The sequence below is a fragment of the Clupea harengus genome, chromosome 2 (assembly GCF_900700415.2).
Source record: "Clupea harengus chromosome 2, Ch_v2.0.2, whole genome shotgun sequence".
Lineage (NCBI taxonomy): Eukaryota > Metazoa > Chordata > Actinopteri > Clupeiformes > Clupeidae > Clupea > Clupea harengus.
Window position 1 is genome coordinate 25,296,422 of NC_045153.1, and position 18,153 is coordinate 25,314,574.

Below are 18,153 nucleotides of genomic sequence, written 5' to 3' on the forward strand. Positions count from 1 at the left end.
ATTAATTAGGCTTTTTTTTTTACACAGGAACGGACCTTTGTGTGTCTGCCTTATCTTGAGCTAATCCCGTGATCCCGGGTTTGAATGAGTGAAGGGGGGGGGGGGGTCGCTCACTAGAGGAGCTTCAATGGGGGTCGTGGGGGCACACCACGGCTAGAAGAAACACATTCTGGAGTCAGCAGTGTTATGATCACTTTGAAAGATGTGTTAACCACAGTTTCTGGTGTATTTAATCAAAGATTTTAAGATTTTGATAGGTTCTTCTAAAACACAACCCACTCATGGCTGCCTGCAGAGGGAGAAAAACATCACATTGTGATCTTGGACCTGTAAACAATGAAAGTTCCACAATATTCTACCTTCACAAAATACGCAGACCTTTGGAGATTGATGAGGCCAGGTTTTACCCTCTCTCCTAGTCAATGACATAAATCTGGCTACCCCTTAAAAAATCTCTCAACATTCCTGTGAGTAGCACACAGGCAGAACTTCCTTTGGTAGCTTTAAACTATAAAAACAAACGTACTTGCGTGCCACCATTGGCAAGGAGAACCTCTCACATTTTGCCCTTCTTTTTACTTTTTACTTTTTTTTTTTCTTTAATCAAAAGAGTGTGTTGCGATCGTTGATTTAGATACGGTGGTCAACAAGTTTGTAGGAATTAAATGTTGCAAGGTGAATTTTATGGGTTAATGTCATCTCAGAGGAATAGGCCTGTAGCACTGTCACTTTGAATGTGAAGTCAAATACAGAAAGTTGACCTATCCATCAATCAGTTGTATGTCTACAATAATACAACTGATTGTAGAATTAATTGTCATTTTAATGCAGTTTGTTAGTACAATGTATTTCTACAATTGATATGTTGAAAAGGAAATCTGTTTTGTATGTTAACATTTATCCTGCGTTATTACAGTTGAGCTGCTATTTGGGCTTGGCATGATGATTATGGCTTCAGCCAGCGTGTGTGGTAGAATAGGCCATGTGTTTACTCTGTTAATAAAGAAAACACACACTCACACTAACAGATGGACATAATGAAGTAATGAAAATGTTGATTTCATATAATTCACAGACTTTGAATTAGTGGATCATTGATTTAATTCCACACCAAACAAATAGTTTTACAAACACGCTGTCCTTGGTGACCTACTATCGGGGACAGAAAGTTGTGCGCGTAAAAAGAACAGCCACTGTTTCACTGTTTCCTGTCATCGCACCGATCGGCAGGAAGTGGTAAGCTCCACTCCTGGCTTTGCTACTGTTGCTAATCTGCGGTTCCATTGTTTTGTGTGTATTTGATTAAGCTTGTGCCGGTTCAAAATGTACAGGGGGGGTCATCGAGTCATTGAGACGAGACAGAATTATTCCATGCAACGCGTCCATTGTTGGCCACTCATTAGGCTGTCATCGACACCTTTGTTTATCGGCCTGCGCTCAGAGCTTCGGTTCTCCTTGCGAGATAAAGGTTACAGACTAATTGTGACACGATGGTGCCGGCAGGTCAGGAGATGGCATGATTATTAATGTGCATCCCCCCCACCCACCCACCCACCCACCCTCACCCACCCTCGAGCGCACCTGGGAAGCTGGCGAGCTGATGGGCTGGCAAGGCCGCCGACATGCCCAGGGAGCCCAGGCCTCCGAACTCAGAGCGGCCCGTGCTGCTGGTGTGAAGGCCGAAGGCGGGGTGGCTGACCATAGGGAAGGCACTTGAGAGAGTGAAAGGCTGATCACTTCCAGCTCGGAAGACGTGCCCTGCAGAAAGAAAAAGAAAGTGTAGAGGAAAGAAGAATGCATTAGAAAAAGAAACACAAGAGACAGACATGTGTGCGTTGTTCAGCAGCTAAAATAATGTAGCTTAATTATTCATCCATATGGCTGTTAATGTTTCATACCATGAGAATCCCTCCACCGGTCTTTTTTCCCCATAAAATCCCCTAGCTGGTAAGAGAATGTTTTATGCATTATCAATAATAGACATTAGAAGTACATGAAAGAGACACAGAGTCCCTTGGATTCGACTCAAACCGAGTGCGTGCTTGAACAAATGTTTTTCATGGCTCTGCAGTTTATCCAAACCCTGTGTGAATATCTAAGTATGGATTTAGTCATCTATTCAACGACATCCATGACAACATTCTACTGTCACTATAGGAGTTCAATGAAACAGCAAAGGCTTGGGAGTTGGATGACCTGGAGACTCGTTAAGATTTTTTTTTTTCCTGAGGAATCTTTGACAACCTATCATGATGCAATCCTGCAGACACTCTCTTCGTGTGTTTCTAGGCTCATTTCCACAGGGTTACAAAACCGAACGGCTCACAGAAAAAAAAACGAACTCCTACATGTCTAATGAGGAGGAAGAGAAGGAGAAATGCACTTAGAGGGAGGAGCAGAGGAAATGAACGAGGAGTGAGTGAGCGACCCCCTCTACTCAGGCTCTCAGCAAAAATGGAAAACACAAATATTGCGGGTGCCACTTTAAGGCCCTATTCATTAATATATGCTGTGCGGAAGCAAATACTTATTTCATTAAGACCAGCATCCTCCACACTGACGTTTGTTGGTAGTCAGTGTCTGCAAAAAAAAAACGCACCGAGGCTGACAGCTGATGCCAGGGCCTTTTGCCTCGACAAACCGTCCTCTCCCGCAATCAGAGCCGCACCGAGAGAACAAATTTCATGAAAATTCAATTAGCAGCACAGACACGAAATGCAAGAGGGGAAGAAAAAAGAGGAAGAAAAAAAAGCTGGTGTCGGGTGCTGGAGCAGCCATTCCGTGTGCCAGGTAATGTGTGTGCATAAAAAGTGATGACGGAACAGATTTCGCTTGGGTGGTTAAAAAAAAAGAAAGAAGAAGAAGCTTGGAGCGAGTGAAGGAAATGTCAAATAACAGACAGAAGGTCATTTAGCCTCATATTTAATTGGGGAGGGGAGGGGGGCAGGGGCATTCGTAATAGTGGGGGGGAAAAGTCTTATGCATGTGTGATATTGTTAATAGATTTGTTTCATTACGAAATAGAACTTTCTTTTCAATAAGTTGCACCATCAAGTAGGGGGCAGGGTTGGAAAGGGGAATAATATAACCGGAAATTTAAGAGACAATGAATCACACGATTCCCGCAACAGCAAACAAATAAGTGTAGATAATGCATAATGTATAGCCTATGCTCAGATACTCTTCTGCAACACAGTACCGACTGCAGTGTCTGTCACATTTCAGATAAACCGTATTGTGATAAAGTTTTCACCGTGATGGGATTTAGATTGGTCTCAAATTAGCTCTAAAAAATGCTATGGAATATCGCTGTTTACATTTTGACTCAAGAGCTGTCAAAACAATCTAGAGCAAAACATGACTCTCACCCTGAAACAAATGAACTTGCATACATTCATTTTCAAGGGGGGAGGTAATAAAGCTGTAAAATGCATTATCTATTTTCTTTTTCTTTTTAATGTTTCTTTATGCAGGCGTTTTTCTCCAAATCCACAAGGACTAAGCTACGAGAACAGGAGGCAGGAGTAAAAAAAAAAAAAAGGAAAGAAGAAAAGTCTTGCCGAGAGGAGAGGAACAGTTTCTTCAAGAGATACAAAAATGGAGGGGGGGGGGGGGGCTCTTTTGTGCAGCCTTCATGCCCGTTTACATACAAAACAGACTAAATCTACTCTTTGAATCTAATTCTAATGAGCTGCATATTTAGAGAGAGGCCCGTGGAGGTTTGCGGAGTCAATACAGAGATAAATGCCTGGAAGTCTCGCCCCAAAAGGCCAGCATCCGTCTTCCTAGCTGTGCAGGCCTGGCAAGGGGAATGACATCTGCAAATACCTTTTTAATATTAATGCACTTTTCAGCAACGGCATAATTTAATCACATTTATTTTTTCCCTCTCTTCCTTTTTTTTCTGAGGCGAGAGGCGCAGGAAGTCCGATATATAGGATTATGAGGGGGGGGGGGGGGGGGGGGTTGCTATTGTTTTCTTGCCTATGGCGGAGCCATCTTCTGCTGAGGACAATGTGGCTGAGTGCTGATCGTTTGTTCCCGTCGATTAGAACCTGTCAACAGCTTCATTTTAATCGTCCGCATGACCTTCTGACAGTGGGGGAGGGGGTGGGGGTGAGGGGAAGGTGAGATGCGCTCATCTGCACCAAGATGCTCATCAAGAGCCATTTCAAGACGCCAGATTTTATAAATTGAACGTGATGGACGGGTGATGGGTTTATCTTATATTTGTAGATTCCTACCTTAACACTGTGACCCCCCACACATCAATGTCTCAGTTCTTAACATAAATATTATTAGAATCAATAGGGCACTTTCAATCTCAGTCAATTTCAGTCAATACTACGTCTCGCATGAAACAATACAATAATTAAGACGGCCCTAGATGATGTAGTGTAGAAGAAAATCACTGTGATTCCATCACTGCAAAATCTGTGGTGGTACCTCAAAAAGCGGATATAACATCCTCACTTTGCTTTGCCCTGCCTTTCCACAGGCAATGAGCAATCTCATAAAAGAACTCAATCGGCTTTCATTCTCATAGTGCCAACGTGACTTCAGAAGTGCCACTGTGCTTTCGGCATTTCATTCAGCGCGCCGCCCGGTCCAAAATAGCTTATCTGGGAAATCACAGTGCCCGTTTGGCGCAGGTGGGGGAGGTGGGCTGAAGGGAAGTTTAAATGTATAATGTATGAGAAAGAGGCTCTAATGCTTTCTTCATTGTAACAGCGTGAGGGGAGAAAACACACACACACACACACACACACGTACACACACACGTACACACACACACGTACTCATGCATAGACACACATTAATTTTTTTGTCATTTCTTATCATAAAAGAAAGAGGGAGGGGAGAATGGGGGGGGAAAATAGACCTTCACAAATCACAGTATGAAAATTTGCATGTTATTTTCTGGTCAGGGTAATCTGACAACTTCAGCCGTCGACGCCGTGCCTGGCCCCATAATGGCTTTGACCACAATTAGTATTCACAGAAAAACAGAGAGATGTTAGCAGCCACACACGCACACACACACACACACACACACACACACACACACACACACACACACACACCATTCTAATACATGCCCACAGACAGACACACACACACACACACACACACACACACACACACACACACACACCCACCCTGTCCTGTGAGGCTGACAGACCCGTCAAATCACGCTGGGCTAAACTGGAGCTAAAGGTTGTCAAGAGACATCCAAGAGGGTGTGCATCTTAGGAAAGGGGATGGGGTGGAAGCGAATGTGTTTTAATTGTTGGCACTCATTAATGCAACAGCTTTTTCAATTTCCACCCAAACTGTCAAAAAAGTGTGAGACTGGCTGGAGGAAGGTGTTTTTCTCCGGCTTAATGATACACACATAATTAACACTGCAGAATGTGCCTGCTTTACCTAATAAGCTGTTTGGAGCAGGACAAAGGAGGAGAAAAATGGCAGGATATTTGTTTTTTGTTTTTTTTGGTTGATGTTTTTTTTTTATTACATTTAAAAAAAAATGTTTTAAAAAGGTGGCATTAATATGGCACCAGGCCATTTTAAATCATTCGTTTGGAAACGGTAATACCCTAAGCCAAGCCAGTGCATGAAATATAAAATGTTTTGGGAAATAAACAGAAGAGTGTGGATGAGGTGTATCTTTTAAAATCACACACACGCTAGTGTGTCCCTTCGGGCTTCTATGGTTTTGCTGTTTTGCTGTGTGTTGACCATTTGCCTCCCTATCTGCCTGCTTCCTGTCCATTTCTGTCAGTGCTCTAATGCATTTGCATGGCGAGGATTCTGCATGCATATATGCACAGGTGCATGCAGTATTCTCTCCATGGATTTATGCCCCTGCAACCATTTGTGCACTTATTTTCATTTCTGCATAATGAGCATCACATAGACTAGGTCGCGGTGTGTATATTCATGTTTTCCAAAAATCTGCATGTATACACGTATGTAAGTGTACCTGCACATAATGTGTATTTATATGTGTTTCGGGGGTGTATGTCTGCACACACAGTTATATGAATATGTGTGTGTGTGTGTGTGTGTGTGTGTGTGTGTGTGTGTGTGTGTAGGGGCGGAGATGGCACGGATGTGTCTCCCTCCCTCTGCGCTTACCACAGGTGGTGAGAGTGGAGCCCAGGGTAGCGGGGCTGGCGGCCAGGCTGCTCTTGGAGGGGGGGTTGGGGGGCGAGGCGGTGGCAGCCGCGGTGGCGGAGGCGGCTGGGGCGCTGAGCAGGGAGGATGGGGCCGCAGACGGGGAGGCTAGCCGCTCTCCAGACTCCATATCTGTCAAACACAATCCAATCAGCGCGCTTACAAAAGGCACGGCACACAAATAAGGCAGAGAGAGAAAAGCACACCCCCCCACTGAGACCCCACGGCCCAAGGATCCTCCCCCACCTTCCCTATCCACACACACACACACACACACACTCCCATCTCAGTGAATGGCCTGAGTCTTCCTTGCTGCTACTTCTGTGTAAAAAGATGTCCAGCCTTGGCTATTTGGGAGCAGGCAGGGTGAGTTGGGGAAAATTCACCTTGCTGCCATCAAAATGGGGTGTGTTGCAATGTCACTGCAAGGTAACAAATGGTTGGAGCTGTCAGTTACTGACGTGTATATGTACATGTGCGTGCACACGCACACACACACACACACACACACACACACACACACACACACACACACACACACACACACACACACACACACACACACACACACACACACACACACACACACACACACACACACACACCTTTGTGAGATTAACCGAGCTGTTCACAGTCTATTTTTAATATGGGATGTAAAACTAACCCCGCGATTTACAGAGGTTTAGCTGGCAAATAAACCTTTTTTCCCCCAGGAAGTGTTTTGCACTTGATCACCGTGGGAATTTATCAGTTCTGGTGTCAGTGGTCAAAATAGCACAAGTGGCTCCTGCACGAGCCTCTGGCACGCTACGCTCGGGCAGACATCACGTCGACACTCATTAAAATCACCTCCACCGCGTTTGGCAGGGGCCTGCTCTTGAATCCAAAACTTGCATCGCCAAGACCACCACATAGTGACAACATCCCTCCCATCACTCATGGCCTCCCATCCTCACACACACACACACACACACACACACACACCTTCCTTCCTCATCCCCCTTCCCAAACTCGCCTTTTTAAAAACACGCACTTCCAGTTTATGTCCTTCTGGCCTGGCTTTTTTTTGTTGCTGTGTCATTACACACAAACAATTTCTGCATCTCCCTGGCGACGCCGCCCTACCAGCGGAAGCCTTGCGCCAGTGATTAAAATGGCCAAAACGCGCCCGCTCTGTTCTCCTCCTCTCCACTGCATATCAACGAGCAGCCCCCTCGCTCAGGAGCCCAGCACTGATGAGACGCAAATGACATGAAAGCCGCTTGCCGCTCTCCTCTGCAAAGGCCATTTCCCTCCCGCTGCCACGGAGGAGGCAGAAGCTGCCACTGTGTGTGTGCGTGTGCGTGTGCGCGTGCGTGCGTGCGTGTGTGTGCTTACACTCTCTCTCTCTCTCGCTCTTCCTTTCTCTCCCCTGTGCAGAGCACGCACACGCACACACACACACACACACACACACACACACACACACACGACCCCGCCACTCTCGCTCTCCAATTTGCACACCACAGAGGTGACTGCATAATTACAGCGGCACAGCTCAAAGAGGCCGTAATCAGCCAGGAGATATGAGCAAACCCGCATTCTCCATTAATTACCCCAATCGCCGCATTAGCGATGTTACGCACTAAAGCGTCTGACAATAATAAATTACGCCGATAACTTTGGTGGTGTTTGGTGGGGCGGACGAGTGTGCACGTAAATACATTACAGGGGCTTGATGGGATTTTTCTGGGAACGCCAGTTTAAAAGCGGCTCCCGAAGACCGGAGCTGGAAAAGCGGGAGCTGCCATTGTTGACGCGTGGGGCCCCGTCCGTCCATCCATTATATGAGTGAGTGTGTGTGTGTGTAGGTGTGTGTTTGTCAGGCCTAGCAAATCTGTGCTTCATATTTAACAAGATTTGCTTAGGCTTGCACATATGAACAATTTCATAATTTTTCTCCCTTGTGTTGGAGGCCTGCCCACTTCTTCACGCCTTTGTAGAGGGAGGAGAGGAGAGGGGAAGAGAAGAGAGGAGAAGAGAGCTGATCTCCCCTCCAGTGGTCTGCTTCTACAGTATCTGAGGGCATCTCCTCTCCCTCGTTCCCTCTGGAGAGGGGCATTATTCAAGAGTAAACAGCACACAGGTGAGTGCCCTCTAAATAGTTCAGCAGAAAACGATTACCAGCAGTGATTAGACACAGGAGAGAGGGGGGGGAGAACGCAATTGTTTAGGATAGGTTTGGTCACATGGTAGGGAGAGAACTGACTTCCAGGCAGGGCTTCAGGCTAATGGCTAAAAGTCCTGGCATCAAGGCACACAATTAGGTGTGGCCTTCTGTGGGAGCAGAGGCCTATTGTCTCCCTCTGGATTGTTGACACACACGTGTGTGTGTGTGTGTGTGTGTGTGTGTGTGTGTGTGTGTGTGTGTGTGTGTGTGTGTCCTGGGGAAAACCCGTGGCAGGTGTCACCCCTATTGGCATTTGCATACAAACGGACCAAAGTATCGAGGACCAGTTGTAGAGAGCACCACCTTGGCAGGGAGTCTAACCAAGCCATTGAGTGAGTGACCACTCTCGGGGTCTCCTACTAAGCTCACACACACACACACACACACACACACACGGTAGGTCCCACTTCCAAGTACCTGTTTAAAGTTGCGGACAAGGAGGGTTCCCTGTTATAAAATATTAAAAACCCCTAGACAATATGCAGCCTGCACCATCGCTCAGGGTCCTATATTGTCTGTAACAGTAATAATGAAAAAAGGATGAATTTATTTAAAAAAAATTCCTTAGGAATGAAAAACTAATATCCTAATGATAACTGCACTAATGAACATGGTATTGCTGCATTTGGGGAGTTTGTCTCAAGTTCATTATCAGACATTAGAATGGGTTTAGTAAGCAGAATTAGCTGGATGTTATTGGTAATTAATGGCGGTGGCTCAGTGGTAATATATAGTGTGGCTGTTTAATCTCTGCGCACGGATAAATTAATTTGACTCGGGGTGTGCTACCAATCTTAAGGCTGTCAGGTGGGCGAGCGGCTGTACACACGCAGTGGTTGTTCCAAACAGCAGGCTGCGCTAGCACTGAAAGGAGGGGGCTAATGCTAATGGACCCAGGGTTGATTTATAGGGGAGAGAAATGGTCGTGCCAGAGTCACAGTCACGTCCAATGATGCTGCTTCTCCTGCACACACACACACTCTAAAACACAAATGCCCCGTTACAATGTTTGATATGGTTATAAACAAACACTCCCTTATATTTTCTGTCTTCAGTTTTTTTCCTGTATTTTTTATTTTTTGCCAAACAATGTGCAAATGTTGCACACCTTCAAATGCCACTGATCATTTAAATGCCATGAGATCATTAGGTGGGTGTTTACGGAGAAATGCCACGTCTCCTCTCTCTTAGTGATGTGTGTGTGTGCACTTTTATCTCTGTGCATGTGTGGCTATACCTGCCTCGAGTGTGTGTGTGTGTGTGTGTGTGTGTGTGTGTGTGTGTGTGTGTGTGTGTGTGTGTGTGTGTGTGTGTGTGTGTGCGCGCGCATGTGTGTATTTTTTTTCCCTGAGCTGGTCGGGTCTGTGTGCCTTTTCCCTCTCCCTATTATCCTGGGCTGTAACAGATGGCTGATGCTAACAGTGATAATCCCACAACAGAGTCATCAGCATGGATCAGCAGTACTCAGGCTGCGGACACAATGTCTTTTCTGGCTAATGGAAGGGTGCAGGCGAGAAGGGAAGCGTGTCGTACGGGATGCCTTGACCCCATTCAAAGTCAGAGCCATGCCTCCCTGCGCCCCCTCTTCTTGCGTCCTTCCCCCCTATCCTTCTCTCTATCCTTCTCTCTATCCTTCTCTCTATCCTGCTCTCTCGTCCCCTCTCTCTTGGTGCTTACCTCCATTCCGCCTGACTATGACGACCGTCACCCATGTCAGCCCTGCTGTCAAGGCACTGGCTATCCTCCTGGGCTTGTTTTTCCAATAAAGACAGACACTGCTTTCAGGAAGGTGGGGGGGGTATGGGTTGGAATAAAATCAACCTGCAGTGATGCGTAGGACAGCACACAGGGAAAGAAAGGCTCCCTCCCTCCGTAAATTAATTCCGCTGATAAGCGGGGAACGCGTTCATTGTCTGCGACCCTAATGGTCCCATGATTAGCTGCAGCCCACCACACTGTTTTTATACGCGAGACAATCTCCCGGAGCGCCAGCTAGGCTTGGCCATCGCTCGGCTCGGTTGCCTGGTGACGCTTCTATAGCCTTCATTTACCCTGGCAAATCAGCGGTGGTGTCCCCGAACCTGCTCAACACAATTAAGAGGGACCTGGGTACACAGGACAAATGGCCGTGTGACGCTTCCCCTCTTAACTGTCATTATTTGTGGCTTTGGTGTGCAAATCATCTCGCTACGTGTATGACGGTATGCACGCACCGTCTCGCTCCCAAGTATGCGTCCAGTCGTGCAATGAGGTAATGTCTGAACCAGCAGTGACTTCTCATAGCTAGTGAGACATTAGGCTTTAAAAAAAAATAATAAACCTGGTACATAGACCAAATGGATTCATAAGTAGTAACAAAACATAGGTGGCTTCTTGTTCGCCTTGCTGTAGTACGTGAGCCATTCTGAGCTAAGAACAGTCTGCACGGAACGGCTAAAAACGGTTCGGTCCTTCGAGGAGGGGGCGAGAAGGTCAGCCCAGCTGAGACCACCTGGAAGTGGAACGTCTGTGATGGACAAGTGGGAGCCTGAACCAGGCGTAGTCAGCAGGGTGCACGGCGAGTTCAGTGGGACGTTCGCAGCACATGGCTAACGCCAGAGCTCCTCTGAGCGGCCACCGTTGTGGCAGGGTTGGAGTAGCTTCGTCCCAAAAACACCTGAAGCGTGGCCAATGATGAGGGGGTGGGGGGGGGAACCAGCACTGTCTTCTTTGTCCATCACCAGGACCCTGAACCAGTAATGAAGAGCTGTCTGCAGCACTGACCTGGCGCCTCTAATAGGGGAAAACACATAGCTGTAAAGGTCTGAAGACGGGAGGCCGTAGTGTACATGATGAAAGGACTGAGCAGGGTCCACACACACACACACAAACAAACAAACACAGCCTCGTCCCCAAACTCTGACAACGTTTCCAATCACCAACCAGCCGCCGGGTGGAGATGAAAAGAGAACAGACAGAGTGAGGGGTGCGAAGTGTGCCATGTGCCAGTCCTCAGGTGGGGTTTAATATGAGTACTCTTCACTGCGGCTTGAGCATGGTGTCTCACCTGTTTAGGACTACTGAGAGGCGACACGGAGGAGACCATGTGAACAGGTCACAGTTGCAGACACTGGCCAGAAGCTGTTTGCCATGAGGATAATGGTATCCTACTGCAGAGTGTGTGTGTGTGTGTGTGTGTGGGTGTGGGTGTGGGTGTGGGTGTGGGTGTGGGTGTTTACACGTGCGTGTGTCTAAAGGGGCTGGTGGCACAACATCCTTGCTCAAAAAGACAGAAACAAAAAAAGGCAACAAATTTTCCTCTTCTCCTACAAAACCAAGACAGTCAGCCAATTCATTCCCTACTTACCGACCATTAACTTTTAACACACACACACCAGGAGGACAAAAACAGCAAACCACTAAGAAGTGAAATTCTAGCTTGACATCAGATAGACAATGCCAGGGGCTCTAAATGGTGTGAGTTACTACAACCCCCCACAAAAACCTATTTGTTTCGCCCTGGCCCGGGTGGCAGATGGTAGCCCTGTGTTCATTCAAATGGACGGCATCGCTCAACCCTTTCACCGCGCTCCTGCGCGTTGCCATGGGGCAGGGGGGGGGGGGGGGGAGGAGGGGGGGGGGGGGGGGGGGGGAGGTTCCCCGTGCCACATTTTACACGCAGGGCTCCGTCCCAAAGCCTCACCACTCTCCTCTTCCACGACATGCCTTCCTTCCCCCCTGGCCGCACGGCAGATCTGTCACGCGCCATATCCTTTTAGTCCTGCGCATTTCTGCCCCTCTTCTGTTTCTGCATTCGACTATTAAAACAAGGCTATGAGGACCACACTGAAATAAGGAAGCGTGTGCGCGAGTGGTGGTAACGTGGTCGTCGCATTAATCATCCTCTCCGCACGCCAAAAGACTCAGGGAGGGAGAAAAGGCGAAAGGTAGGCATTCTGTCATAACCGTTTGAGGGGGTGCATACATCTCGGAAGAGAGAGACCTTCACCACTATCCGCCCTGGAAAATAAATAAAGTATTCTGTCCATGGTGGGCCACTTAAGGCTATGCACACACACATGCATGCACACACACACACACACACACACACACACACACACACAGAAAAGGAGGCAGATGAAATGCCTCTGTGAATAAAACAAGGAGGAGGGTTCGTTTGGGAGGTAAATGAACTCTGATGAATGATGTTAAAGTTCAGCATGACAAATGCTCCGAGGGAGACATTTTTCCTTTGCAGCGGTGTCGGCAGGATCCAGCAAACGGAATGCTAGCGCAGATCTCCCTCTCTCTCTCTCTCTCTCCCTCCTTCTCTATCTCTCTCTGAGCCTCAGCCTCCCCCTCAGACGAGAGAGAGAGAGAGAGAGAGAGAGAGAGAGAGAGAGAGAGAGAGAGAGAGAGAGAGAGAGAGACAGAGGCATTGGAGGGCCCCACAACGCTGGAATCCCACATGTTCCGCACCAGGACCGACATTCATCACACACACATTCCTGGGGCGGCCGCCTCTCCAGCTCTGCCAGCAGCAGGCACTAGAAATAAAATATGTATCCCTGCACATTTTAATTAGACACGTACAGACGACAGGAAACAGGAGAGGGAAAGAAGAGGGAGATACAGAGAAAAAGAAAGAAAGACTGAAAGAAAGAAAAAGGTGTGTGAGAGAATTAAAGCCATACACAGAGCCCAGCGTGAGTAAGATGTGAGAGGACATTATATAGGCTACATCCCTTATTCACTGACTATAGAGACGAAAGAAAAAAAAAACTAAAAACATTGTCACATTAGTTGCCTTCAGTCGGTTCAGGATCAGGCAAACCAGGGATGACTGGGATGCCCTCTTCAATAATAAATCTGGCCTGGCCGTTTCAGATCAGCCCACTGCGTTCAATGGGATGACTAACAAGCAGATCTAATCAAAGCGCGTCGTCCAAACTGGCACGTGAGAAATCTTCTGTGACTCATTAAACGAGTGGCTTTAGCGCCGCGCCAGCCTGCGTTTGATGGATCACAGAGGCATCGCAAATAAACGCCCAGCCACACTTTCCCTCTAATCTCCAGCCCTTTGCTGGTTTATCACATACCTCTATGGTTCCAGAAAGCCAAAAGGAGCTCCAGCAGATAACCAACGGCTAATCATGTTCACAGAGTGGACATGGCCTAAAATGTGCGGTAACTCATTTCTGGCCAAACCTTTTTGTTTCAGTGCGTGCTTTTACGCGACGCTTGGCAACCATTGGGCATCGGCGGCACGACAAGGTCAACACAGAGCTCACAAACCATGAGCACAGGCCTAAATGGCAGAGATAATTCGCATTTTACTGCAACTGTTTCAGAGCAGGCTGCATAACAACGACGGCCTATACCCTGATAACGCATGACCGAAACGCTCCATCTTCTGAAAGCACGAAAGGAGCAGGTATGGCAAGCCAACGCTTGTTAGAGATAATTACAGTATGTTATTACTGTGCATTACACCAAGACTCATCTCTCTCCTCTTGTTTACTCCTGAATCATTTCTTCTCAACCACTCTTTTCCCCAGGGGCAGAATCACAATGATTATCTGAGGCCGATAACAAAAAATGAAGACATGATATCCATATTATTGCCGCGGCTACGCTGCCGTCACACAAACATCCAATTTCGTTACAAAATCAAAAGCCATTGGATGTAGCCGTACCCAGTAGCTCTCGTTCATTTAGCTAACTACTGAACACTCTACATGCTCCACAGTGCAAAGCAGCCGGCAAACCAAATTATCCCATTTTCATAGAGCAAAATGGTAATTAGGCAAGTGTATGAACAGTCACACTTGCACAGCAGAACACATATTTAAAAATCATAAATTAGCCATTAATTGATACCCTTTCTGTGCCTGTGCTTGTTGCTGCTGCTGCTGCTGAATTGATTACCATTTTTTTACCGTGCCTGAGAAATACTGCTGTGCTGTTGTCAAGCTAAAAGCAACGTGTGTGAATTAAACCAGGGGGGTTGGGGAGAGCAGAAGAGGGAAGAGGGGACAGAGAAGAAGACAGGAAGAGACAGATAGATAGATGGAAAGAGAGAGAGCGAGGGAGAGGGGGAGAGAGAGAGCAAAAGAGAGAGACCTCTCCCCGTGGTTTGATTGGAGCAGTTTTTTTTTCTCTCTCATGATATGCATAATGCAGATGACATGCATTTGAAAGGCAAGACAAAACGAGTGGGGGGACCACTGCTTTCAGCCTGGAACAATGAGGCTTTCCAAAAGCATCTGCATGCTCATCCTAACAGCCCATTGTCATCCAAAAGGCTTTTCACATCCACACAACACCACCAGAAAGTGTTACAGTTAACGCACAGTGCACAGTGCCTGCCTGCCACTCTGTTTGGGGATTGTTAACCTAGTGCATTAGCCATAACAATTTAATATTAAATTAGATGCATTTTAAAAGGACAAACATTGCGGATGAAATAATTGACATTAAAGTCCATTAAAAATGTATTAGGCCTACCTCATAAGAAGAGAGGACTTATAAAAGTTAACAGTTATTCATAATTTAGGCCAACACTGACAGAAAGCTCTGATTCATTCAGCTGCAAAATTTACATTGAATTTCAGATTTACAGCTGAATGTCTTTTTGCTGCTGTTCTTGATGTTTTTTTTGTCACTTATTCCTAATTTCATTACTCAAAAAATGCTTTATCCATATTAGGTTTTTTCCACACTGGCAAATCTCACACTATTAAAGGGAAACCTGACACTTGGAGAAAAAACATTATTTGCATAGTTTGAACTTCAATTATCTGCACAAAGCAAGGTGTCGACGCAGCGACCTGGAGATTCACACAACTGAGCGGTATTCACAAATACATCTTGCATTTAAAAACGCTCCTCTCTCATAATGTGGATGAGAGGATTTATTTGCATGTAAACAGGAGAGAGCACCTGCATATAAATGCAAGGCAATCACCTACAGAAGACAGAGTTACAAACTAGGCGTACCGCGTAGCAGTGCGCAATATGACCCCTGCCTACAACTGAGAGAATGAGCAAGAATTCAGTGAAATAAATTATATTATTTTCCGTGGCAAGAAAGGCAGTTGTACACTGAGAGGGTACTGGGTGTGAAGCAGTTTTGCAACCTGTCTAGTAAATGAGGATGAGTGACTTTTTAAAAGATAAATTCTTGTGCTAAATTGGAGCATTTTGTGAAAATTACAGGTATAAGCAACAATAGGAGCTTCACTGTGTAACTGTGCATGACATTTATTTTAAAATGTATGTATAAATGTAGGGTTATAAGTTGAAGGATCTGAATATTTTTGAAAACCAAACCAAAACAACAAGTATCAGTGTATATAACAGGACAGATAATAAAAGGTTTAAATGTGGCCAGAAGCAGCGATCATCGCTGTCCAAGCAGAATATAAGAACTGCCCCAAGTAGAGAAAGGTTGAATGATTTGACCGCTGCAACAGGTGAAAGATAGACCAAACCATGTCAGAGGTACAGAGAAAAACATGTTGTAGCTTGTTGTAATCTGAAACTGGGTATATAGCTTGCCATTATGAATGAGCCTACAAAATTTCATTAAGATTGGCCATGCACACTGTTGGCGGCCATTTTGTTAAGTGAGCCAAATGGAACACTATATGACTGCCTGCACGTGCAGTTTTGTTTTTTTTTCTTGAATTTTGAAGCAGCGTTGTAGCAACATCTGCTGAATTTTCATTGGTCACTGGCCTCCATTTTGCAAATTTTTGCTCAAGCGATTCTTTAGCTATTGAAATGCGTCAGTTGCAGCGCCCCCTATGTACACAATTTCGCAAGATTTGGCATGCAAAAAGAATTCCAAAGAATGTGGTAGTGGTGCAGGGTGTCAAATTTCGTAAAGTTTAAACCTTTATGTCACAAAATATTGGCTAGTGAAGTGCTAGATTTTTGCTTTGAACATTATTCACTAGATGGAGCCAGGGTAATGCGCCCCCTAGAGGCCAGCTTGCCCTAAGAAAAATTAGTAATTTTTGGCAAAACAGTTTTCAAGCTATTGCCCAAAAAGTGCTTTGAACCTACCTTACTCAAGGGGGCGCCAGCACGAAGGGACACAAACGCACGCCTAGGGGCACAAACCCTCTATTCTGTCTCAGCCATGTGGGGCTACAACCAAACCAAGTTTCAAGTGGATTGGTGAAGTAAAATTATTGAATATCGCTAAACACAAATTTGTGGATAAAAAGGTAGAATAGAAAAAAATTCAACAAATAGTATATGACTGACCGCCTGCGCACAGTGGTGGCCATAATTACACATGAGAGTGGACTGCCCGTGCAAAGGTTATCCTTCATTCTCCAGCGGTGCAGAAAAAAAAACTCCGAGCCAAGGGCGTTCTCTCCCCTCTTTTAATTCTGCCATTAAAAACGTCGATGTCATCGTCCCCTGACAATCTTTCATTAAGCAAAAATAAGGAGAAAAACACACCCGCACACACAGATGAGGCGCACGTCACTTTCTCAGGCCACACTGCATGTGTGTGTGTGTGTGTGTGTGTGTGTGTGTGTGTGTGTGTAGGGGGTTGTATGCATATGACACTATAAAATATAGGCCCCAAACAAATCCCTGAGCACAGCCCTATAAACACCCGTGTTAAATTTTACACATCAATATTTAAACACAGAGGTGGCCTGCCTAGATATTTAAATTGATGTATGACACAACAGTGAACGGTGAGCGGCAGGGTGACAGAAGTGGCTTGCCTGGTTTTCACGCGACAGTGTGCGACAGGCAACGTTAGCGCTCATGTTGCACGTTACTTTAACTCTCCAGCACTAATATGGCTTTGGTTAAACATACAGTGGGTAATGGTGCGTCACATGGCAACAGACGAGGCCGGTGGAATTCCAGGGAGCTTGGACTGGGTTAGGGTGGCAGACGACTGCCGGCACACCGGAGGTTCTGACGACGGTGGGGTTAAAGTGTGGCTAATTTTACAGGCTAGTGACACTGCAGGAGTAAAAAAAAATGGCTCTCAAAAGTGGAGTTCCAGAGAGAATTCCACAGGGGGCGTGTGAGTGAGTGTATAGGGGGAGAGAGAGAGAGAGAGAGAGAGAGAGAGAGAGAGAGAGAGAGAGAGAGAATGTAAGTGGCTGGGGTCGTGTGGAGTATGGGGTGTAGCATGACTTTTGTCCCATTTCCCCAAACGCTGTCAGAAGCTAAATAAAAGGCAGCAAGGTTCAAGGTAAACAATGAGATGATGGCCTTCTCATTCTTGCTGAAGGGGACCCTCTCTTGATGGAGCCATACGGCATAAATCGTGCACCCCCCCCCCCTCACCCTCACCCTGTGCCTCTGGTGAGAGCAGGCAGGTATTAGGAGTTGGGCTGAATGAAGCAGTAACTCAGAGGTAGAACTGGCTTGACAAAGGACCCGTCACCCACCGACCACACTCGAGACAAATAGCGGGGGTGGATAGACAGGATCAAAAAGAAACGAAAAAAGTGTCTCCCATCAACTCAAAAGTTTTAATGCGTTTAGGCCCTCCGTGCCAAGATGCCCTTCGCAGACATCATGGCAGAATAACAAACATCTCCGTGGCCCAGGCAGGGAAGACTGGGACAAAAGCTGGGGCATTAAATGTTTATTTTGCACATATATTATAAATAACGGGCCGGGCGATTCCCTGCTGCTGTCTGCCGTCAGACTCAAGAGGGTCTGAGAGTTTGGATAATGAGCTCATGCATTGTGGTGGCTAAATAAAGCCTCCAGGCTCTTGCAGGCAAGAAAAAAGCCTT

The 18,153-nt window shown here is 46.3% G+C and overlaps 1 protein-coding gene across 8 annotated transcripts in view; it reads right to left on the minus strand.

Annotated features, from left to right (window-relative positions):
- The window catches only part of LOC105907948 (bromodomain adjacent to zinc finger domain protein 2B), a 69,898-nt gene that overhangs the window by 26,624 nt on the left and 25,121 nt on the right, over window positions 1-18,153 (minus strand). For all 8 annotated transcript variants that reach the window (XM_042710619.1, XM_042710614.1, XM_042710617.1 and 5 more), the window contains exons 2-3: window positions 6,142-6,312; window positions 1,582-1,758 (exon numbers count right to left, since the gene is read on the minus strand). In XM_042710619.1, coding sequence (XP_042566553.1) covers window positions 1,582-1,758; window positions 6,142-6,310 — 346 coding nt within the window. In that variant the 5' untranslated portion in view covers window positions 6,311-6,312. The remainder of the gene's footprint in view (window positions 1-1,581; window positions 1,759-6,141; window positions 6,313-18,153) is intronic.